At 44.0% G+C, this 25,897-nt stretch overlaps 1 protein-coding gene across 8 annotated transcripts in view; it reads right to left on the bottom strand.

Moving 5' to 3' along the window:
- WDR47 (WD repeat domain 47) overlaps positions 1-18,972 on the bottom strand; it is a 70,713-nt gene extending 51,741 nt beyond the window's left edge. For 4 of the 8 annotated variants that reach the window (XM_001088345.5, XM_077952146.1, XM_015146604.3 and 1 more), the window contains exons 1-2: positions 18,703-18,972; positions 225-391 (exon numbers count right to left, since the gene is read on the bottom strand). In XM_001088345.5, the coding sequence (XP_001088345.2) occupies positions 225-382 (158 nt within the window). In that variant the 5' untranslated portion in view covers positions 383-391; positions 18,703-18,972. The remainder of the gene's footprint in view (positions 1-224; positions 392-18,702) is intronic. The other 4 variants (XM_077952143.1, XM_077952157.1, XM_077952149.1 and 1 more) reach the window with 1 other exon arrangement.
- Between the last annotated feature and the right edge of the window lie 6,925 nt (positions 18,973-25,897).

Genomic DNA, 25,897 nt, shown 5'->3' with positions numbered 1-25,897 from the left:
AAATGATCCGCCTGCCTCAGCCTCCCAAAGTGCTGGGATTACAGGCGTGAGACACCATGCCCGGCCTATTTTGTAAATGTTCTATTTTTAAAATATTTTTTTAAATTACACTTACATAGCCTTTTCATGATTATAAAGTTCTGTCTGTATTAAATATATTACCTTATTAATACTTAACATCTCTTTGAAGGAGCTACAAACTTCACAGTATAATGAAATCATACCTCAGGAAAAGCATATCATCTGAAAACAGGCCATTTATGACTCCACTTTCCTTCTCCAGGGCCAGCATACTAATGTGAAGCTTCTTAGAATTCAGGAAGTCCAAAATTAGCTTAATGATTTCAACCTCTTTTACATTCACTGTTTCCTCAGCCGTCATATTGATAGCCTAAATATGAAACAGAAAAACAATAAAGCTAGTCCTATTGATTTATTTCTAAGTTTAACTGCCTGGAAACTACACATAACAGGTTTACTGGGAATCTTTAGTACACATATTCTGAAGTGAAGTTAACTTAGTATTTATCAAAACCAAGTCATTCTTTAATGTGTGACAATGGCATGGCCATGATTTTTTAAAGTCCTTATTTTTGAGATACATATTGGAATAATTACAGATTAAATGATATAAAGTTTGTGATTTACATGAAAATAATAGAAGAGAAGAGTGGAAAGAGATAAAGATGAAACAAGAATGATCATGGTTACTGAATCAGGGTGATAGGTAAATGAGGGTTATTATATAATCCTGTCTACTCCTACATGTTTAAAATTTTCCATAATAAAGAATATTTTAAAAAGTCATTAATAATCAAACCATGTTTAGCTATGTCCCAAATACATTGCCCCAGGTATGCTCTAATACTTCACTCAATAAGTACTTAATGCCTTTTCTCTGTGACAGACACCATTCTGTACTCAGTAGACATTGGCCTTGCCTTAAGAAGCTTTAGCCTAGCAGCAATACCTAAATGATACCTGGTCAGTACAGTGGAGCCAAACAAAACAAGGTTAGTTAAGATGTGCAACTTTAGGTCAGGTGCAGTGGCATACGCCTGTAATCCCAGTACTTTGGGAGGCCAAAGTGGGAGGACTGCCTGAGCTCAGGAGTTCAAGACCAGCCTGGGAAACATGACAAAACCATGTCGCTACAAAAAATAAAAAAATTAGCAGGCCATGATGGTGTGCATCTATATTCCCAGCACTCTGGAGGCTGAGGTGGGAGAATCGCTTGAGCCCAGGAGATCAAGGCTGCAGTGAGCAAAGATCATGCCAGTGCACTACAGCCTGAGCAACAGAATGAGACTCTGTCTCAAAAAAAAAAAAAAAAGAAAGAAAGAAAAAAGTACAACTTTAGTCATATGGGTAATATCAGTGATATTTCCATACTCTCCAAGCTTCCTTCTCTTACCTGTAGGTCTGCTACAACTGAGCACGTAATGCTCAGGTTATGACCTGGGAGGACTATAAGATCATTTGTTCAACATTCTAATTTTACCAGTGAGGTCACACAAGTTAAATGGCCTAAACTGTTGCAGTTTTCAAATGTTAAGGCTCAGAGCAATGCAAAATACCACCACACTAGTGGAGTAGCCACAAAGAAACTTCATCAGATGAAACAGACTATAAGCAAATCTTTCTCACAGGACCAACTTACTCTAACTAAGCTTGCAGAAACATAAACATACACATGTGGACTGGGTGTAGAGACTCACGCCAGTAGTCCCAGCACTTTGTGGGGCTGAAGCAGGAGGATCACTTGAGCCCAGAAGTTAGAAGTTACATACAGTGAGCTATGATCACATCACTGCACTCCAGCCTGAACAACAGAGGAAGACCATGTCTCTAAACAAAACAAAACAAAAAAATATATGTAGGCCCACAGGTGTTGTTTCCATTTATTTAATTTTGGGTCAATTTATTTGTTCATAACAAGAAATGCAGATGTCTACCAGACTACAACGCTCTCATCAGCAGATGAGTACATTTTCTCCCTCAGCTAGAGGCCTGGGCACGGTGGCTCACACCTGTAGTTCCAGCACTTTCAGAGGTCGAGGTGGGAGGATCACTTGAGCCCAGCAGCACGAGACCAGCCTGGGCAACATGGTGAAGCATGGTCTCTACAAAAAAATATAAAAATTAGCCAACATGTGTGCCTGTAGTTCCAGTTACTCAGGAGGCTGAGGTGGAAAGGTCACCGGAGCCCCAGAGGTTGAGGCTACAGGCAGTGATCATACCACTGCACTCCAGCCTGGGTGGTAGTGTGAGACCCTGCCTCAAAAAAAAAAAAAAAAAAAGAAGAAGAAGAAGAAGGCTGGGCACAGTGGCTCACACCTGTAATCCCAGCACTTTGGGAGGCTGAGGTAGATGATCAGGAGTTTGAAGCCAGCCTGGCCAACATTGTGAAACTCTGCCTCAACTAAAAATACAAAAATTAGCTGAGCATGGTGGTGCGTGCCTGTAATCCCAGCTACTTGGGAGGCTGAGGCAGAACTGCTTGAACTCAGGAGGCAGAGGTTGCAGTGAGCCGAGATTGTACCACTGCACTCCAGTCTGGGCGATAGAGCCAGACTCCATCTTGGGGGGAAAAAAAAAAAAAACAAGAAAAAAAAAAGGTGCTAGGGTAAACAAGGGACAAACCACAGAAAAACAATTATATGACTCACTCAAATATTTAATGACATCAGACTACACAAATCCCTCTACAGAGTAAGAACATGTCTGCTTCCGGAAACAGTAAATCACGAACTTCTCTCCCAACACACCAGCTGCCCAACCCCGCATGCTTTAGGTTTCCCTTTGCTATCTTCTGAGCTGACCACCATCCTCCTGTTCATAGACTTCGTCCAAAAGAGGATACAATAAAATGAGTAACATTTCCACTCACTAAAACTCACTAAATTCTTTTTTTTTTTTTTTTTTGAGACGGAGTCTTGCTGTGTCACCCAGGCTGGAGTGCAATGGCCAGATCTCGGCTCACTGCAAGCTCCGCCTCCCGGGTTCACGCCATTCTCCTGCCTCAGCCTCCCGAGTAGCTGGGACTACAGGCACCCGCCACCTCGCCCGGCTAGTTTTTTTTGTATTTTTTAGTAGAGACGGGGTTTCACCGTGTTAGCCAGGATGGTCTCGATCTCCTGACCTCGTGATCCGCCCGTCTCGGCCTCCCAAAGTGCTGGGATTACAGGCTTGAGCCACCGCGCCCGGCCTCTTTTTTTTTTTTTTAAGACAAGGTCTTGCTCTGTTGCCTAGGCTAGAGTACAGTTGCATGACCATGGCTAACTGCAGCCTTGACCTCCCAGGCTCAAGTGATCCTCCCGCTTCAGCCTTCCAAGTACCTGGGATCACAGGTGTGTGCCACCATACCCAGCTAATTTTTTATTTTATTTTTTGTAGAGACGGGATCTACCTATGTTGCCCAGGCTGCTCTCGAACTCCTGGGCTCAAGCAATCCTCTCGCCTCAGCCTCCCAAAGTGTTGGGATTACAGGGATGAGCCACCGTGCCCACCTTTTTTTTTTTTTTTTTTTTCAGGTTATCTGTGGAAACTACTCATTAAATTCTGATCATATCAGAACTATCTCCCTAATATTATTCTTAGAGCACACTGATTAGTGATTTTAGCATTCCTCAAATCTTTAGATGAAAAACATTCCCTCCTCTGTAGGTTCTTAGATGGCACATCACATGTATCTCCATGTACCAACCACACAAACTTAATGCAGAATTGGGACTGTAATTTTTTTAATATAGCTCAATATACCAATGATACTAAACATTGTATAGGCCTCATATTCAACATTCAATCTAAATACTAGTCCAGATATAAAGTTAATCTGAATGGAATTTATGACAATAGTCCCACTTTAAATAATAACTACAAGTTTAATGCTGCTGTCATTTTTGGTGAATAAAGCCTAAAAGAACTACATTCTTACAAATACATATTTTATACTGACAGCTGAAGGTAACAGAAAATATATCCTAATTAACTTAAAATTGGTTCAAGTGTTTTTAAAAACAAAACTAATTAAAAAAAGATAAGTTTTAATTCTATACCTTGAAATTCCCAGTAGAATAGTATATTTTAATCACCCAACCCAGAATTTTTTTTTTTTAAGACAGAGTCTCACTCTGTTGCCCAGGCTGGAGTGCAGTGGCACAATCTTGGCTCGACGCAACCTCCCCCTCCTGAGTTCAAGCAATTCTCTTGCCTCAGCCTCCTGGGTAGTTGGGATTACAGGCGTGTGCTGCCACACCCCGCTAATTTTTTGTATTTTTAGTAGAGACGGGGTTTTGCCATGTTGGCCAGGCTGGTCTCAAATTCCTGACCTCAGGTGATCTGCCCACCTTGGCCTCCCAAAGTGCTGGGATTACAGGCAAGAGCCACAGCACCCGGCACAGAATTTTAATTCTTATAAGCTTCACTGTTGCTGAATACAGTATAAATATAGGCATAGGCACATGCCTGATGACTGTATGTTAGAATTATTCTCTTCTAACCCCCTTGTATTACTGAAACATTTATACAGGCTCCCAAAATCCTACCTCTATAAGTGATATATACTATATACTTTTTTTTTTTTCAGATAGAGTCTTGCTCTGTCACCTAGGCTAGAGTGCAGTGGCGCAATCTCAGCTCACTGCAACCTCTGCCTCCCAGTTTCAAGCGATTCTCCTTCCTCAACCTCCCAAGTAGCTGGGATCACAGGCGCCCGCCACTGCACCTGGCTAATTTTTTTATTTTTAGTAGAGACAGGGTTTTACCATCTTGGCAGGGCTGTTCTTGAACTCCTGACCTCGTGATCCACCCGCCTTAGCCTCCCAAAATGCTGGGATTATAGGCGTGAGCCACCGCACCCAGCTATATACATATTTTAAACATCCATTTCCTCTAATCCCAGCTACTTTGGAAGGCTGAAGTGGGCAACATAGTGAGACCTTATCTTAAATAAATAAATAAATAAATAAATAACATATAATTAACATTTTCTAATCTCCTCAAACTATTTACCACAAAGTTAGAACTTTTCTCTAATTCAGAGAAATAGAATTCAATAATAATTACTTCTTCCTCTCTCCTCTGGGGGAGCTATAAATCTGTAAAAGATTTTAACAAGTTTAGGAACTACTAAAATTATCTTTTAAAATGAGATGCACACATAATATGTGTTCAATAAATAACTATTAGCTGAATTAACTTGAGAGGTAAAAAGTCACCAAAGAAATGTCTCTACAAAAGTACAGAACAGATGACTATGGTTTTTTTTGTTTGTTGGTTTTAGACAGGGTCTTACTCTGTCGCCTAGGCTGGAGTGCAATGGGTCAATCATGGCTCACTGCAGCCTCGGCCTTCTGGACTCAAGCAATCCTCCCACCTCAGCCTCCCAAGTAGCTGGGACCACAGGCATGTGCCACTGGGTCCAGCTAATTTTTGTTTTTTTTGTTTTGTTTTGTTTTGTTTGTAGAGATTGGGTTTCGCCATGTTGCCCAGGCTTAGTCTGACTGTTTGAACTCCTGCACTCAAGCAATCCACCCATCTCAACCTCCAAAGCGCTGGGATTGCAGGCATGAGCCATCACTTTGGCCCAGATGACTTTGTTTTTAATTGTTCAAAAACCCACTGAAAAGGATGGAGCTGTGACTGAAGCAATCCAACTATTTAGCCCAAGTCAACTCTGACAGCTTCTTAGGTAGACCTGCTAGTCCACAGCACATGTGAACAAACAATTGTTTGCCAGATAGAATTTATGTAGGTAAACAGTAAGAATGTATTCCACGGAAAACAAAACATAAAAGATTCTGAGTGTCTCAGTATTTCCTTATTAAATAACTTTTTTTTTTTTTTTTTTTGAGACGGAGTCTTGCTCTGTGGCCAGGTTGCCAGACTGGAGTGCAGTGACGTGATCTCAGCTCACCACAACCTCCACCTCCTGGGTTCAAGCAATTCCCCTGCCTCAGCCTCCCAAGTAGCTGGGATTATAGACACGCACCAACACGCCAGCTAATTTTTTGTATTTTTAGTAGAGACGGGGTTTCACCATGTTGGCCAAGATGGTCTCGATCTCCTGACCTCGTAATCTGCCCACCTTGGCCTCCCAAAATGCTGGGATTACAGGCATGAGCCACCGCGCCTGGCCTTAAATAACTTTTTTAAAAAAACATTTTTGAGGTTAATAATTAAAATTTTAATTAATTTAATATGTATTTAATAATACATATATAATTTACCATCTTCACCATTTTTATGTGTACAGTTCAGTGGTAATAAATAAATCTATATCTTTTTTCCCTTTCATCCTTGCCTTCCCTCTTTCCCTTCCGGCCTCTGGTTAAAATCACAAAAACGTAATTGTGAATTTTCCTTTAAAAAGTAAATTTTACTTATATCCAATATCCAGACTAGGTAAAGAAATGAGTGTTCTTTAAAAATAAATATGACTGGAAACCAGCTAGAAGGTATTTAGTATTCTAGTCCTTAGATACAATTAACATGTACTGAAATTAATTCCAGATGGGGTCTCTATATGGACTCCTATTGATTACTATCTTAGTAAAACGAGATTAGAAGGATGTATTAAAGGGTTAAAAATAAAATTTTTAGAAATCTAAGATTAAAGGTAAAATGCTAATAATACATATGAAACCGTCGGGCGCGGTGGCTCATGCCTGTAATCCCAGCACTTTGGGAGGCCGAGGCAGGTGGGTCACGAGGTCAGGAGTTCAAGACCAGCCTGGCCAAGATGGTGAAGCCCCGTCTCTACTAAAAATACAAACAAACTGACCAGGTGTGGTGGCTCACGCTTATAATCCATGGGAGGCTGAGGCTGGTGGATAACCTGAGGTCAGGAGTTCAAAACCAGCCTGGCCAACATGGTAAAACCCTGTCTCTACTGAAAATACAAAAACTAGCTGGGCGTGGTGGTGCATACCTGTGGTTCCAGCTACTCAGAAAGCTAAGGCAGGAGAATCACTTGAACCTGGGAGGCAGAGGTTCCGGTGAGCCAAGGTTGCGCCACTGTACTCCAGCCTGGGTGACAGAGCAAGACTCTGTCTCAAAATAAATAAATAAATAAAATTTCAAAAAAATTACCCAGGCATGGTGGGGGCGCCTGTAATCCCAGCTACTCGAGAGGCTGAGGCAGAGAATTGCTTGAACCTGGGAGGCGGAGGTTGCAGTGAGCCAAGATTGCACCACTGCACTCCAGCCTGGGCAACAGAGCAAGACTCCGTCTCAAAAAAAAAAAAAAAAGAAAGAAAATATACTAGTAATAATAATATATTGACTCTGTGTATTTCCATACAAAGATATGGAAAAACTTCATGAAAAAATATCACTGGTAGCTTTCTAACCAAATATAAGTAGATATGATTTAATTAAATGTTCATTTGCAATGCGGTTAAACACACAGTATGAAGGAAGAAAAACACAACAGGCTAAGAATTATTATAAATATAAGGATAAAAGAACTAGGGCACAGTCATCATAAACCTTATAGTCACGACAAAAGTGCTTAAGAAAGGCTCCATTAATCTGCAATTCCATCTCACACAATAAAAACTGCTCTCTTTAATCTTCCAAGTATTACAGAGTGCCTAACACAGAATAATAGTGCTTTACGATAGAAGTTCACAAGCAAAAATGCAGACAAGAAGATGAAGTGTCATGAAGCTTTTCAATAAAATATCAAACTGCAACACAGGACTACTGCATCTTTTTCTTTTTTTTTTTTTTTAAAAAGGAAGAAAAAAACTGCTAGCTGTTTTTAGTAACATGGCATTCAAAAAACTTTATGTTGCTGCCAGGTCACTTAATTTTAAATGTCCAGACCTGCAGGAATACATACGTGATGTTGCAAGTCACTTAACCTCTATGTGCCTCAATTTCTTCATTCATAAAGTAAGGGGATTCATTTGTCTAATTTCTATGATTTCCCTTCAAGTTTTATAAATTGCTTTAACTCACATTTCAATATCAGAAAGTACATATTCTTGGGAAATATCAATAATATATAGAAAATATCAAGTCTGGGCCGGCGCAGTGGCTCAAGCCTGTAATCCCTGCACTTTGGGAGGCCGAGACGGGCGGATCACGAGGTCAGGAGATCGAGACCATCCTGGCTAACATGGTGAAACCCCGTCTCTACTAAAAAATACAAAATAGCCGGGCGCGGTGGCGGGCGCCTGTAGTCCCGGCTACTCAGGAGGCTGAGGCAGGCAAATCGCTTGAACCCGGGAGGCGGAGCTTGCAGTGAGCTGAGATCTGGCCACTGCACTCCGGCCTGGGCGACAGAGCGAGACTCCATCTCAAAAAAAAAAAAAAAAAAGAAAATATCAAGTCTGGGATAATCAGAAGCCTATAATTAATAAGGTCTGTTTAATAAGAAGAAACAAAATAGATTTGCATTAGATCACTTAAGCAAACAAACAAAAGAAAAGCTCTTTTAACCAAAGCTGTGATGTCTGCTAATCACCTAACATTTGTAACATGGGTGCAGCACATGTCCCTTCTTACTGTTGACAGCTGTTCTCAATTTATCAATTATTTTAATTTACCTTCTGGAACTGTGAATGATTTTTGGCCAGAAGAAATAAATTATGTTTAAAGCAGGTGCAACTTTATATAAGTATAAAAAGAAAAGAACCTAATATAAACTGTATGTTGTATATATGCATAAAATATCTCTGTAAAAAAACGTAAGAAATTGATTATATTGGTTGTATCCTAGAAGGAAAACCAGATAATTAAAGAATAGGAATGGAATCTGTACATCAAAGTAGCCCTGTAACATGAGTTTACCTATGTAACAAACCTGCACATGTACCCCTGAACCTAAAATTAAAAAAAAAAAAAAAAAAAGAAGAGGAATGGGAAGATAACTTTTCACTATATACCCTTTTGGAATTTTGTACCATGGACGAATATTACCTATTCAAAAACTTAAAAATAATAAAACATAAATAACATATTTACATTTGCACACACAGAAAGAATTAGTAAACTAATGCATATAATGAAGTAATAACATTTCAAAGGAATTTGTATTTTTTCCGCATAACCCAAGACTTCTCAGATCTGATCTGATTTAAATACCATTTCAATCTTTCTTTTTTTTTTTTTTTGAAGACAGGGTCTTGCTCTCCATCCCAGGCTGAAGTGCAGTGGCACAATCTTAGCTCACTGCAGCCTCTACCTCCTGGGTTCAAGAGATCCTCCCGCCTTAGCCTTCCCAGTAATTGAGACTACAGGCATGCACCACCACACCTGGCTAATTTTTGTGTTTTTTGTAGAGACAGGGTTTCACCATGTTGCTCAGGCTGGTCTCCCACTCCTGGGCTCAAGAGATCTGCCAGCCTCAGCCTCCCCAAGTGCTGAGATTGCAGGCATGAGCAACTGCACCTGGCCTCAATCTTTCTTTATGAGATTAAGGACTAAGGTATGTGTGTTCTTTCCATATTCAAACCCAGACATTTTTTAACAAGTATGTTTAAAATTACTGAAGTACTAAAAATTCACAATATAAAAACGATTTTGTTACTCAAACTGCTCAATTAAGTCATGTAATGCAGAAAAGATAAAGAAAAAAATTGTAAACTTTGAGACTAACAATGTAAAATGTAGACCGGGCATGGTGGTTCACGCCCATAATCCCAGCACTTTGGGAGGCCAGGTGGGCAGATCACTTGACGTGAGGAGTTCAAGACCAGCCTGGCCAACGTGGCAAAACCCTGTCTCTACTAAAAATACAAAAATTAACCAGGTGTGGTGGCATGTGCCTATAATCCCAGCTACTCCGGAGGCTGAGGCAGGAATATGCTTGAACCCAAGAGGTGGAGGTTGCAGTAAACTGAGAGTGCACCACTGCACTCCGGCCTGGGTGACAGAGTGAGACTCTGTCCAAAAAAAAAAAAAAAATTGTAAAACGTAAATCTTCCATTCAACAGAAACTTGCCACAAACAATTATGTTGAAAGACAAGGCACAAAGCAGGACTAAGTAAAACACACATAAAGATATAAATGGGGCCGGGCGCAGTGGCTCACGCCTGTAATCCCAGCACTTTAGGAGGCTGAGGCAGGTGGATCATGAGGTCAGGAGTTCAAGACCAGCCTGGCCCAGATGTGAAACCCCGTCTCTACTAAAAATACAAAAATTAGCTGGGCACAGTGGCAGGCACCAGTAATCCCAGCTACTTGGGAGGCTGAGGCAGGAGAATCACTCGAACCCAGGGGGGTGGAGGTTGCAGTGAGCTGAGATCATGCCACTGCACTCCAGCCTGGGCAACAGAGTGAGATTCTGTCTCCAAAAAAAAAAAAAAAAAAAGAGGTAAATGGTTATTATCTAGAGCATATAAATAGCATAAATAGCATCTTCAAAATCAATACCCTCAAAATTCCAGCTGAAAAATGAGCAAAAATCCTAGACAATTCACAAAAGAACTATGAACATCAATAAATTTATGAAAAGATGCTCAACCTCAATAATAGTTGTATAACAAGGTACCAACATGCTCACTTCCACACATAGTAAAACGAGGTACCCATTTATGGCCTACCAGTTTTGAAAAAGAAAAAAGAATACCTGATAATATCTAGTTTTGGCAACAGTGTGGGCAAATGCCTTCATATACTGTTGTTAAGAATGTAAACTGGGGGCCAGATGTGGTGGCTCACACCTGTAATCCCAGCACTTTGGGAGGACAAGGCGGGCAGATCACGAGGTCAGGAGATGAGAGCATTCTGGCCAACATGGTGAAACCCAGTCTCTACTGAAAACACAAAAATCAGCTGGGCATGGTGGTGCATGCCTGTAATCCCAGCTACTCGGGAGGCTGAGACAGGAGAATTGCTTGAACCAGGCAGTCAGAGGTTACAGCGAGCCAAGATCCGCGCCACTGCACTCCAGCCTGGCGACAGAGTGAAACTCTGTCTCAAAAAAATAAAAATAAAAAAAGAATGTAAACTGCGATGGACTTTTTGAGAGAATTTGACAGCATGAAATTTTTACCTACAAAAATGTTGGCAGAGCGTGGTGGCTTATGCCTGTAATCCCAGCATTTTAGAAGGCTGAAGTGGGTGGATCACCTGAGGTCAGGACTTTGAGATCAGCCTGACCAATATGGTGAAATCCCATCTCTACTAAAAATACAAAATTAGCTGGGCGTCATGGCACATGCCTGGAATCCCAGCTACTTGGGAGGCTGAGGCAGGAGAATCACTTGAACCCAGGAGGCGGAGGTTGCAGTGAGCTGGGGTCACACCATTGCCCTCTGGCCTGGGCAACAAGAGTGAAACTCCATCTCAAATAAATAAATAAATAAAGTTAAATGTAAACTACCCAATTCCAATTCTTATAGAAACCCAGCCTGCAAAAATACTTGCAAATAAAAGAGGTTTCCTGAAAATTTATTTGTAATAGAGAAAAACTAGAAATAAACGGAACTCTCCTTAATAGCAGAATCGGTAAATAAATTACAGTAAATTTATACTATAACACAGGGGTCCCCAACCCCCAGGCCACAGACCAATACTGATCCATGGCCTGTTAGGAACCAAGCCGCACAGCAGGAGGTGAGCTGCAGACAAGGAAGCATTACTGCCTGAGCTCCCCAACCTGTTAGATCAGCAGTGGCATTAGATTCTCATAGGAGCACGGACCCTACATACAAGGGATCTAAATTGCAGTCTCCTTATGTGAATCTAACGCCTGTTGATCTGAGGTAGAACGGTTTCCACCTCTTCCCCTGTCCGTGGAAAAATTTTCTTCTAGGAAGCCAGTAAACCAACCAGTCTCTGGTGCCAAAAAGGCTGAGGACTGCTGCTATAGAATACTAATGCAGTGATGCATATCTATACATCCTAAAAAGGAAAAGTGCATCACAGAATAGTATAGCTATCAATAAATATTTGTTGAATGAATGAATATAAGTAGGTCCATTTATTTAAAAGGAGAGAGGCATAATATCTCTGTGTCTAAATAAATATACAAAGAAAGGTCTGAGGCCGGGCACAGTGACTGATGCCTATAATCCCAGCACTTTGGGAGGCTGAGATCAGAGGATAGCTTGAGCTCAGGAGTTCAAGGCAACATGACGAAACCCCGTCTCTTAAAAAAAAAAAAAAAAAAAAAAATTAGCCAGGTGTGGTGGTGCACGCCTGAGGTCCCAGCTACTCAGAAGGTTGAGGTGAGAGAACTGTTTGAGTCTGGGTGGTCGAAGCTGCAGTGAGCCAACATTGCACCACTGCACTCCAGCCTGGGCGAAAGAGTAAGACCCTGTCTCAGGAAAAACAAACAAAAAACAAACAAACAACAACAAAAAAAAAACTCCACACACAAAAAAAGGTCTGGAATGATGCATGCCAAACTGTTCAGTGTGATTATCTCTGAAGAGAGGAATGGCATTGGGGTGGAGGGCAAGGATCTAGCAGAAGAAAAGGGTTGAAGGAGACTTTTTAATTTTTTTCTCCTGCCTTGGCCTCCCGAGTAGCTGGGATTACAGGCGCCCGCCATCACGCCCAGCTATTTTGTATTTTTAGTAGAAACGGGGTTTCACCATGTTGGCCAGGCTGGTCTCAAACTCCCGACCTCATGTGACCCGCCCACCTTGGCTTCCCAAAATGCTGGGATTACAGGCATGAGCCTCTGTGCCCAGCCAATTTTTAATTTCGTATCTTCTTCTTCTTTTTTTTTTTTTTTTTTTTGGAGACGGAGTCTGGCTCTGTTGCCCAGGCTGGAGTGCAGTGGCCGGATCTCAGCTCACTGCAAGCCCCGCCTCCCGGGTTCACACCATTCTCCTGCCTCAGCCTCCCGAGTAGCTGGGACTACAGGCGCCCGCCACCTCGCCCGGCTAATTTTTTTTGTATTTTTAGTAGAGACGGGGTTTCACCATGTTAGCCAGGATGGTCTCGATCTCCTGACCTCGTGATCCGCCCGTCTCGGCCTCCCAAAGTGCTGGGATTACAGGCTTAAGCCACCGCGCCCGGCCCTCTTCTTCTTTTTTAAGAGAAGGAGTCTTACTATGTTGCCCAAACTAGAGTGTAGTTGCTATTCCCAGGCCTGTTCATAGCACACTACTGCCTCAAACTCCTGTGCTCAATCTATTCTTCTGCCTCAGCTTCTTGCGTAGCTAAGGCTATAGGCATATGCCAGCTCACCTGGCTCAATTTTTAATTTTAAAGCAAAAAAGAACTATGAAAATGAAAAATATATACATATTAAAGGATTAGATCTCAAAAGTTCTAATCTATATTAAGGTACCAACTAAAGTAGAATCCCCAAAACAGGATTAACTGCTTTGTTTACAATGCAAAAACTACTGGGTACTATTTTAGGATCTTACATTCATTGTTTAATTGATCCTTACAAAAACCATTCTTCACCAGAAGGTAGCTTCTAGATCCCCTCCCACTCCTGTCATCCTCCTCTAAATATTTGTTAATCTCCCTCTTAAAGAGGCCAAAATAGGCCAGGGGCGGTGGCTCACGCCTGTAATCCCAACACTATAAGAGGCTGAGGCAGGTGGATCACGAGGTCAGGAGATCCAGACCATTCTGGCCAACATGGTGAAACTCCATCTCTACTAAAAATACAAAAATTAGCCGGGCGTGGTGGCCTGCGCCTGTAGTCCCAGCTACTCAGGAGGCTGAGGCAGAAGAATCACTTGAACCTGGGAGGGGAAGGCTGCAGGAGAGGCAGGAGAATCTACTCAGGAGGCTGAGGCAGAAGAATCACTTGAACCTGGGAGGTGAAGGTTGCAGTGAACCGAGATGGCGCCACTGCACTCCAGCCAGGGCAACTGAGCAAGACTCCATCTCAAAAAATAAATAAATAAATAAATAGGCCAGGCACGGTGGCTCATGCCTGTAATCCCAGCACTTTGGGAAGCCAAGGCGGGCGGATCACGAGGTCAGGAGATTGAGACCATCCTGGCTAACACGGTGAACCCTCATCTCTACTAAAAATACAAAAATAATTAGCCGGGCATGGTGGCGGGCGCCTGTAGTCCCAGCTACTCGGTAGTCTGAGGCAGGAGAATGGTGTGAACCCGGGAGGCGGAGCTTGCAGTGAGCTGAGATCACACCACTGTACTAAAGCCTGAGCGACAGAGCAAGACTCCATCTCAAAAACACAAATAAATAAAAAATAAAGCACAACACTCCAGGTGTGGTCTGATCAAGAACTATACACAGTGAAACTAACATATCCCATAATCTAGGCTCTTTACAATGAATACACCTAAAATTTCTTTATATCATCATCTATCTGTGAAATGCTATTTTTGCACTTCCAGCAATTTCATTTCCAAAGCTTTTCTTAAAGTTTCAAAGAAAACCACTGGGCGCAGTGGCTCACGCCTGTAATCCCAGCACTTTGGGAGGCTGAAGTGGGTGGTTCACGAGGTCAGGAGATCAAGACCATCCTGGCTAACACGATGAAACCCCGTCTCTATTAAAAATATAAAAAAATTAGCCGGGCGTGGTGGCGGGCGCCTGTAGTCCCAGCTACTCAGGAGGCTGAGGCAGGAGAATGGTGTGAACCCAGGAGGCGGAGCTTGCAGCGGGCAGGAGATCACGCCACTGCACTCCAGCCTGGGCGACAGAGTGAGACTCTGTCTCAAAAAAAAAGAAAAAAACAAAGATTTTATAAAAGGTTCCACTTTCTTTTTCTTTCTCATCACATCAACAAGAGTCACAAAACATGGTACTTAGCCATAGGAAAAAAACATTATTTGAGTTACATACGTCAAGTGTACTATATAACGAGTAATTATAAATAGTATAAAATTTTATGTCTTTTTGCATTGCATGTAGTACTGTTTTTTCTTTCCTTCTTTCTTTTTCTTTTTTTTTTTTTTTTTTTTTGAGACTGGGTCTCACTGTCTCCCAGGCTGGTAGAGCCTTGTCAACCTAGGCTTAAGTGATTCTCTCACCTCAGCCTCCTCCCAAAATGCTTGGATTACAGGTATGAGTCACCTCGCCCAGCCCAGTACTATTTCTCTGTAAAATAGGATGTTGACTTATAAAACGAGAACAAGCTCCTAGCAGAGTGGAAAGCATGCAACTGGTGCTCAATAAATGTAAATTTCTTCCCTTCAGAGCTCCTAGCCTTGGTAAGGACAATGTGTCAAAAGGACTGCTAATGAATTGCTGCGGGAGAGCTACTGCGCTGTGCAGTATAAAAATTTACTTTGGAATAAGCTTACTTATTTTTGAAAATATTTCAGTAATTTAAAAAATATCAAGTCAGGTGCGGTGGCTCATGCCTGTAATCCCAGCACTTTGGGAAGCCAAGGCAGGCAAGTCACTTGAGCCCAGGAGTTCAACACCAGCCTGGGCAACATGGCAAAACCCTATCTCTACAAAAAATACAAAAATTAGCTGGGTGTGGTAGCAAGCACCTGTAGTCCTAGCTACTCGGGAGGCTGAGGCAGGAGGATCACTCGAGCCCAGGAATTTGAGGCTGCAGTGGGCTATCATCACGCCACTGTACTGCAGCCTGAACGATAAAGTGAGACCCTGTTTCAAAAAATAAATAAATAGGCCAGGTGCAGTGGCTCACGCCTATAATCCCAACGCTTTGGGAGGCCGAAGTGGGTGGATCACTTGAGACCAGGCGTTCGAGACCAGCCTCACCAACATGGTGAAACCCTGTCTCTTCTAAAAATAAAAAAATTAGTCAAGTGTGGAGGTGTGTGCACCTGCAATCCCAGCTACTTGGGAGGCTGAGGCAGGAAAATCACTTGAACTTGGGAGGCAGAGGTTGCAGCGAGCCAAGATCACACCACTGCACTCCAGCCTGGGCAACACAGCGAGACTCTGTCTCTAATAATAATAATAATAATAATAAAAAATAATATTGGAAAGTTCATTGAGATCAATTATGTTAAACGTACCATATGAAGAAACTCCTACTTGTGATAATATTCATCTGAAGCCATTTAAACAGGGGAAGTTCAGGTAGGTAATGACTGAGGAGTATTTACTAAGTATTAACAACACGCTACAAACTGGGATACAATGATCGAGCTCTTACGGTGAACAAGACTATAGAACACAAAAGAAAGGTTTTAAGGGAGTGTGTGGTATAAATTCCTTTTTTTTTTTTTTTTTGAGGCAGAGTCTTGCTTTGTCGCCCAGGCTGGAGTGCAGTGGCATGCACAATCTTGGCTCACTGCAACCTCCACCTCCTGTGTTCAAGCGATTCTCCTACCTCAGTCTCCCGAGTAGCTGGGATTACAGGCACATGCCACCATGCCCAGTTAATTTTTGTATTTTTGATAAAGACAGGGTTTCACCATGTTATCCAGGCTGGTCTCAAACTCCTGACCTCAGGTGATCCGCCCGCTTCAGCCTCCCAAAGTGCTGGGATTACAGGCATGAGCCACCACACCCGGCCGGTATAAATCCTTTTTAAAGGATATCTTTTCATTTCAACAAAAACAAACTCAATATAGAGAAAAATTAGTTGAAATATGCAAGCTTTGGCTATTCAGTGTAATAGTCTCAAAACTGAAGTATCCTCAGGTGTGGGCCAGCATTGGATTTGGAGTTTGAAGACCTGGGTTTAAGTCTTCTGTTCAAAAATAATACACAGGGTCAGGCACGGTGGCTCTCGCTTGTAATCCCAACACTTTTCGAGGCCAAGGAGGGTGGATCACCTGAGGCTAGGAATTCGAGACTAGCCTAGCCAACATGGTGAAACCCCGTCTCTACTAAAAATACAAAAATTAGCCTGGCGTGGTGGCAGGCACCTGTAATCCTAGCTACTTGGGAGGCTGAGGCAGGAGAATCACTTAAATTCAGCAGGCGGAGGCTGCAGTGAGCTGAGATCGTGCCACTGAACTCCAGCCTGGATGACAGAGAGAGACTCCGTCTCAAAAAAAAAAAAAAAAAAGGTAATCAACAGATGCCTTCCAAAGTGCTTTCAACTCAGAGCCCATTCTCAAACTAAAACAATAGCAAGCATTATCACTATTTTACGGAATGAGACATTAGTCAATGTTAGGCTTAGTAGCTCTTACAAGAATGCAGTCCGTAGCAAAAGAAAGCTCAAATACAGGTAATCTGATTTTTCAGCTTACTGATCTACTAAGGAAAACTTCAAATCTTTTCATAACTAAAGCGTTTCTGAAACTGCAGCATACATTAAGTATTTCACATGCTGTCCATTAAATAACTAATAAACTCTATTTCACAAACAGGAAAAGAGGTTGAACACCATTATGTAAGTAGTAACATAGGATTGTACCCCTGTTCTCTTATGGCACATTCTTAACAGTACTGGTTTTTAAGACGAGGGAGAAAAGAACCAGGAAATGGACCAGTGGGAGACAAACATAGGTTAAAATCCTGTCAAAAAAGAAAAAAAAAAAAAACTTACGTCTTCATAATGGCATCCAAATTCAAGTGTCTGGGTTTTGGTTTTTCTACCTAACAATATACTGTTGTGGCTTGACTTTTCCATTACCGTGTAATAATGTTTCTTTCCTATTGGAAGCAATCTATCCTAACCTCCCAAACCTAAGGTAGAATTACTCATTTCATCTTCTTCCTAAATGAGACCTCGAAAATATGCCATATAAAGGAAAATGGGCTCTTAGGCGTTTCTCCTTCTTAGTAAAATGTCAATGCAACATATGCCAACGCTGGAGACAAAAAAATTCTACTTGGATTTACTGTGAAAAAAAGATTTATAGCATTTTTTAAACCTACATGTTCATTTATGTGCCATTAACTTTTTGAGGCATTCTACAGAGTCTACAACAAAGAGAGAAATAACTATTAGGATCACAATCTATGAATCTGGGTGGAACAAAGACTTCTCCTTTCATTACGCAGAGAAAACCAAGTTGCCAAAAAAAAAAAAAAAAGGTCCCCTCAGATACCATGCACGGTTACTAACTGCATGTCTGTGTACAGAGAAGCAAAAATCATCTGGTCAAAAGCCCAAATGCCGCCCTGGCCAACCCTCGCCCCCGCCCCCGCCCCCTTTGCCCACGGCCTCGCCCCAGAGATAGAGTTCCAATATTTTTCTCCCCAATAAAGAGAAGAGGTTTAACCCTTTGAGTTCCACAACCTTGCGTTCTTCTACGCAGGCGCCCCTCCAGTACAATCCCAGTTCTAAATCGAGTCGCTGCCCCTTTCCGCGACCACACCCAGACCCCCAAAGGCCTGCTCCCAGAGACCACTGATGTAAGAAAAGCCAAACCCGGCCCCAGCGGGGCTCCCAGCCCCGCCGCTCCCTCTCCTCCTCCGGGCCAAGGCGTGCCTAGAAAGGGACGCGAGCGCGCCCCTCAGTTCTAGCACGGGCTCGACCAAGGGGCGAGGAAGGAAGAATCGGCGCAGCGGCGAAATGGGCACGAACCTCGAGCTCACTTGCTGCTCGGTGCCAGGGCGAGGGGTGTCGCTCTGCCCCCAGAAACCGACTGGTAATGTGAGAAAGGTGTGGTCCAGGAGCGGTGACCTCGGACCGGGGCCCAGCAGTTCGCAGGTCCTCATCCCGCGATGCTGGGGCCTCACCCACGACCCCAGTCCCCTCCCAGTCGGCACCCAAGCCTACTAAAGACCCCTCTCTGGGGCCGCAAACAGCCCTCGGGGCCGCCCAGTCGAAGCCGTGTCAGGTGGTGACAGGAGGCGACGGGTGACCATGGCAACCCGAGGTGTGCAGCTGTCCGACCCCGCCTCCGCCTCCCGGACACACTCACCTGAGGGCTCCAGGGCAAGCCCGGAGGAGCGACGGAGGAGAACGCGGCTGGGAGGCCGGCGGCCAGGGCACCGAAGCGGCCGGCTCCGGTCTGCGGCGGGAGCACGAGGGCGGCGGTCTGGGTTTGGCGTCGGTCCTCCCTCCTGCCGCCCGCGCGTCAATCCATCAGTTAGTCAACCCGTCCTTCTCACGTCGGCCCCTCCCGGCCCCGCGACTGCTCAGCTCAGCCTCTTGCAGACTGCGGTTGTCAAATGCCGGGGAGCCGAGCTCTACCCGCGAGCGGCAGCCAATCGCCGCGCTTCCCCGAGGCGCCTCAGGACCCCGCCGCGCGGGGCGGCCAGGCAGGTGCCTGAGCCGAAGGGCGAGTCGGCTGGGGTGGGCTGGGCGGGGCTGGGCTGGACGGGGCGGGGCGGGGCGGGGCGGACCCAAAGCCTGCGCGGGGCGGGGGGCGGGGCGGGCTTGGAAAGACCGGCTAGGGGCGGGGGGAACCAGCAGGACGCGCGCGTCAATAGCGTGAGACCAGTGGCAGGGAGTTAGACCCGTAGCAGGTCGGTGACCCCATGTCCCAAAATAGCACTAACGGGGTTGTCGCCTCCAAACAGAGAAGACTGCGCATTAGGATTGACTCTTCGTACTCCTCCCAGATAATTAATAAAGGTGAATGAAATTAATGTCGCCTTCTACCCTTCTCTCGCTGCTTTCCTAGGTCCCACTTCATCCCAGAAAACTCCAGTAGTTTGTCCCCTTTCTGGTTTCTCATTTTGTAAAGGTGATCTGCCTTGAAAGCATTTTTCAGTTACTTAACATTTAACATGTTCAGTTTTATCTACCCCTGTTGGTTGTAAGCCACTTATTCCACAAATATACGTGATGCTCAACCAAGCTGAATTAAGCATCCAGGAAGTATAACCATAAGGAAGAATACAATTACACAAACCTGTAAGAACATCATCCTCGGCCAGGCGCGGCGGCTCATGCCTGCAATCCCAGCACTTTAGGAGGCTGAGGCGGGAGGATCACCTGAGGTCAGGAGTTTGAGACCAGTCTGGCCAACATGGTGAAACCCCATCTCTACTAAAAATCCAAAAATTAGCCGGGTGTGGTGGCAAGCTGCCTGTAATCCCAGCTACTCGGTAGGCTGAGGCAAGAGAATCGCTTGAACCCGAGAGATGGAGGTTGCAGTGAGCCGAGATCATGCCATTGCACTCAGGCCCGGGTGACAGAGTGAGACTCCGTCTCACAAAGAAAATTAAAAAAAAAATCATCCTCACAGAGGCGAAAGTCCAGAGTGAGCTGGACCTCCCAAAAGGGGAAAATGGGGTAACAGTCTGGTAAAGAGAATAAACATTAAAAATATTTCTGGCACTCCCATGCTTATGCTTATTGCAGTACTATTCACAATAGCCAAAATATGGAATCAACCTAGGTCAATCAACAGACAAATGGATAAAGAAAATGTGGTACATATACACAGCGCAATCTTTGTTTTTTTGTTTTTGAGATGGAGTCTCGCTCTGCCGCCCAGGCTAGTGTGCAGTGGTGCGATCTCGGCTCACTGCAAGCTCCGCCTCCCGGGTTCACACCATTCTCCTGCCTCAGCTTCCCGAGTAGCTGGGACTACAGGCGCTCGCCGCCACCTCCGGCTAATTTTTTTTTTTTTTTTTTTTTTGTATTTTTAGTAGAGATGAGGGTTCACCGTGTTAGCCAGGATGGTCTCGATCTCCTGACCTCATGATCCGTCCGCCTCGGCCTCCCAAAGTGCTGGGATTAAAGGCATGAGCCACCACGCCCAGCCACACAATGCAATCTTATTCACCCATAAAAAAGAATGAAATCCTGTCATTTGCAGCAACATGGATGGGACGGGAGGACATTATGTTAAGTGAAACAAGCAAAGCACAAAAAGACAAATATTGCACGTTCTCACATATATGTGGGAACTAAAAGAATTGGATCTCATGGAGGTAGTGAATACAATGGTGGTTACCAGAGGCTGGAAAGTGAGTGGAGGGCGAAGGGGGAATAAAGAGGTTAATGGGTACAAAACTACAGTTACATAGCAGGAATAAATTCTAGTGCTCGATAGCATAATTGGGTGACTATAGTTAACAGTAATCTATTCTATATTTCCAAATAGCTAGAAGAGAAGATTCAGAATGTTCCCAACACAAAGAAATAGTAAATGGCAGGCCAAGCGCAGTGACTCACGCCTGTAATCCCAGCACTTTGGGAGGCCGAGGTGGGCAGATCAAGACCATCCTGGCCAACATGGTGAAACCCTGTCTCTACTAAAAATACAAAAATTAGCCGGGTGTGGTGGTGCGTGCCTGTAGTCCCAGCTACTCAGGAGGCTGAGGCAGGAGAATCACTTGAACCTGGGAGGCAGAGGTTGCAATGAGCTGAGATTGGGCCACTGCACTCCAGCCTGGTGACAGAGCAAGACTCTGTCTCAAAAAATAAAATAAAAGAAATAATAAATGCCTGGGCACAGTGGCTCATGCCTGAAATCCCAGCACTTTGGGAGGCTTAGGCTCACTTAAGGCCACTAGTTAGAGACTTGCCTGGCAACATAGTGAGACTCCCTCTCTACAAAAACGAGAATAAAAAATTAGACATGGCGAGACACACCTGCAGTCCTAGCTACTTGAGAGGCTGAACTGGGATGATAGTTTGAGCTCAAAGTTCGAGGCTACCGTGCGCTATAATCACACTACTGCACTCCCACTGGGGTGACTGATTGAGACCCTGTCTCTTAATAATAATAATGCATGTTTAAGGTGATGGATATCCCAATTACCCAGATTTGATCATTACACATTGTATTTACTCTAGAAATATGTACAACTATTATGTAATCATAAAAATTAAAAATAAAATTTAAACCATATTTCTGGGAATACAAAATTTTGTCCAATTCAAGATAAAAGAAGCGAGAGCTTGAAGATACACATTTTTTTTTCCTTTCTTTTTTTTTTTTTTTTTTGAGATGGCGTCTCACTGTGTCACCCAGGCTGGAGTGCAGTAGTGCAATCTCAGCTCACTGAACCTCCTCCTCCTGGGTTTAAGCGACTCTCCTGCATCAGCCCCCAGACTAGCTGGGACTACAGCGCACCACCACGCCCAACTAGTTTTTGTATTTTTAGTAGAGACGGGGTTTCACCATGTTCGTCAGGCTGGTCTCGAACTCCTGACCTCGTGATCCGCCTGCCTCAGCCTCCCATAGTCCTGGGATTACAGGCACGAGCCACTGTGCCTGGCCTTCTTTTTTTTTCTTTGAGACAGTCTCACTCTGTCACCCAGGCTGGAGTGCAGTGGTGCAATCTCAGCTCACTGCAACCTCTGCCTCCTGGGTTCAAGCGATTCTCCTGCCTCAGCCCTCAGTACCTGGGATTACAGGCACGTGCTACCACACTCGGCTAATTTGTGTGCCACCACACTCGGCTAATTTTTGTATTTTTAGTAGAGACGAGGTTTCACCATGTTGGCCAGGCTGGTCTCAAACTGCTGACCTTAAGTAATCCTCCCGCCATGGCCTCCCAAAGTGCTGGGATTACAGGCACATGCTACTGTACCCAGCCGAGGAAACATTTCTAAGAAAAATACGTATGCATTCAGAAAAACAACACACAAAAGCTGAACTACAAAATTTCAATTGCCTAGTCAATAACTCCTGGAAGAAAGTCTTCATTATGAACCCTCTTAATGATAAGTGACAGGCAAATAAATATAAACATAATTGAATGTTACCCAGGATCTTGATATTGAAAACAAAACAAGCCAACAAACAATGCATTACAGAGTGTATAAATTGAAAAAGTAGGCAGATACGTTATATCCTGGAAGTAGTCTCGCAATTATTTTGCTAGTATAGTTCATTTAAGAAACCACTTCTAAATCTTTATGCTAAACAAGAAGTTTTGAGAACCAATATCCTTTTTTTTTTTAACTTCATTTTTTATCCCATTTGCAACAGTTTTATCAGTTAGAACCTTTTCCCCATGGACTCATATTCTGAAACTTTAGGACTTAATTACATTTTCTTTCTTTCTTTCTTTCTTTTTTTTTGAGACAGTATTGCTATGTCGCCCAGGCTGGAGTGTAGTGGGGCAATCATGGCTCTCTGCAGCCTAGGCCTCCTGGGCTCAAGCGATCCTTCCACCTCAGCTTCTCCAGTAGCTAAAACTACAGGTGCAAGTCACCATGACCGGCTAATTTTTCTTTTTTTTTTTCTTTCTTTTTTTTTTCTTTTTTTTTTTTTTTGTAGAGACGGGGTTTCGCCTTGTTGCCCAGGCTGGTCTTAAAGTCCTGGGCTTAAATGATCCTCTCCCCTTGGCCTTCCAAAGAGCTGGGATTATAGGCATGAGCCACCATGCCCAGCCCAGCATCCTTTAAATATTTAAATCTTCTACTAGCTCTAGAAAGAGTAACTAATCAGGGATAATCTGACAACCGATCACCTGCTAGGGATAGTGCTTGAAAAAAAAGGAAGAGGCCGGGCACAGTGGCTCACGCCTGTAATCCCAGCACTATGGGAGGCCGAGGCGGGCAGATCACGAGGTCAGGAGATCGAGACCATCTTGGCTAATACAGTGAAACCCCGTCTCTACTAAAAATATAAAAAATTAGCTGGGCGTGGTGGCGGGCGCCTGTAGTCCCAGCTACTCCGGAGGCTGAGGCAGGAGAATGGCTTGAACCCGGGAGGCGGAGCTTGCAGTGAGCTGAGATCCAGCCACTGCACTCCAGCCTGGGCGACAGAGCAAGACTCCATATCAAATAATAATAATAATAATAAGTTTAACCAAGGAGGCAAAGATCTATCCACTGAAAATTATAAAACATTGTTAAAAGAAATTGAAGGTACAAATAAATGGAAAGATATCCCATGTTTATGGTATGGAAGAATAAATATTGTTAAAATGTTCAAAAGGAAGAATGGCTCAGTCCGACGGGCAGGAGACACTTCTGGAAGGAAGGCCATGATGGCTGCCCAGGGAGAGCCCCAGGTCTAGTTCAAACTTGTACTGGTTGGTGGTGGTGGTACTGGAAAAACTACTTTCATGAAACATCATTTGACTGGTGAATTTGAGAGCTATGTAGCCACCTTGGGTGTTGAGTTTCATCACCCAAGTGTTCCACACCAACGGAGAACGTATTAAGTCAATAAATGGGATACAGCCGGCCAGGAGAAATGTGGTGGACAGAGATGGCTGTTATATCCAAGCCGTAGCCCAGTGTGCCATCATAATGTTTGATGTAACATCAAGAATTACACACAAGAATGTGCCTAACTGGTAGAGAGATTTGGTGCCAGTGTGTGAAATCATCACCATCGTGTTGTACGGCAACAAAGTGGATATTAAGGACAGGAAAGTGAAGGCAAAATCTATTGTCTTCCACGGAAAGAAGACTTAGAGTTTGCTCAGACAGCTGATCTCCCGGATGAGGATGATGACCTGTGAGAACAAAGCTGGAGCCCAGTATCAGAAGTATAGTTTTATAGACAGCTTTCCTGTGATGTCAGCAGTGCAAAGTGTGCCTCACCTTTTTATCTAGCTAAGCAGAACATGTGCTTCATTGGTGGGATGCTGAAGGAGATGAAGGGGCTTCGGAGTAAATGTGGTAGTTTAAAAAATACCTTTGCCGGGTGTGGTGGCTCACACCTGTAATCCCAGCACTTTGGGAGGCCGAAGCTGTTGGATCACGAGGTCAGGAGTTCAAGACCAGCCTGGCCAACATAGTGAAACCCCGTCTCTACTAAAAAATACAAAAATTAGCTGGGCATGGTGTTGGGCGCCTGCAGTCACAGCTACTTGGGACGCTGAGGCCAGAGAATGGCGTGAACCCAGGAGGTGGAGCTTGCAGTGAGCCGAGATCGTGACACTGCGCTCCAACCTGGGTGACAGAGCAAGATTCCGTCTCAGAAGAAAAAAAAAAAAAAAGAAAAAAAAAAACCTTTGCCAGGCGCAGTAGCTCACGCCTGTAATCCCAGTGCTTTGGGAGGCCGAGGGTGGCTGGATCACAAGGTCAGGAGTTTGAGACCAGCCTGACCAACATGGTGAAACCCCATCTCTACTAAAAATACAAACATTATCCAGGCGTGGCGTTAGGTGCCTGTAATCCCAGCTACTCAGGATGCTGAGGCAGGAGCATCGCTGGAACCTGGGAGACAGAGATTGCAGTGAGCCGAGATTGCACCACTGCGCTCCAGTTTGGGCAACACAGAGAGACTCTGTCCCAAAAATAATAATAATGATAATAATAATAATAATACCTTCGTGGCCAGGCACCATGGCTCACACCTGTAATCCCAGCACTTTGGAAGGCTGAGGCGGGTGGATCATTTGAGATCAGGAGTTCGAGACCAGCTTGGTCAACATGATGAGACCCCACCTCTACTAAAAATACAAAAATTATCTGGGAGTAGTGGTGGGTGCCTGTAATACCAGCTTCTCAGAAAGCTGAGGTAGGAGAATTGCTTGAACCTGGGAGGCGGAGATTGCGGTGAGCTGAGATCATACCACTGCACTCCAGACTAGGAGACAGAGTGAGACTCTCTCTCAAAAAAAAAAAAGAAATCTTGGTTAGGTGACCTGTATATTGAGCTGCTTTGATTCCTTGAGTTGCAAATATAAGACTGCTACAGTGACATCTGAAGGAAGGAAGGAAGGAAGGAAGGAAGGAAGGAAGGAAGGAAGGAAGGAAGGAAGGAAGGAAGGGAGGGCGGGCGGGCGGGAGGGAGGGGAAGGAAGGAAGGAAGGAAGGAAGGAAGGAAGGAAGGAAGGAAGGAAGGAAGGAAGGAAGGAAGGAAGGGAAGGAAGGGGAAAGAAAGAAAGGAGGGAGGGAGGGAGGGAAGGAAGGAAGGAAGGAAACAAGGAAGGAAGGAAGGAAGGAAAGAAGGAAGGAAGGAAGGAAGGAAGGAAGGAAGGAAGGAAGGAAGGAAGGAAGGAAGGAAGGAGAATCCCAATGAGGTATTAGATTGGCTTTGGCATTCATTGAACACAAACGGAAATGCTTTGCTTATGTTCTTATTTAAACCTCATAATCTCCCTTAAAACACCTATTAATTATTCCCATTTGAGTGATTAAATAACTTGCCCAAGGTCACACAGCTAGTATGTAGCAGAGACATTCTGACTCATAAAACTTTCTTTTTCTATTCTACTACATTATTATTATTTTTTTATCTTTGAGAGGGA

Source organism: Macaca mulatta, chromosome 1 (genome assembly GCF_049350105.2).
Source record: "Macaca mulatta isolate MMU2019108-1 chromosome 1, T2T-MMU8v2.0, whole genome shotgun sequence".
Lineage (NCBI taxonomy): Eukaryota > Metazoa > Chordata > Mammalia > Primates > Cercopithecidae > Macaca > Macaca mulatta.
The sequence above is the reverse complement of the archived record's forward strand: the minus strand, read 5'-3'. Positions and strand labels throughout refer to the sequence as shown.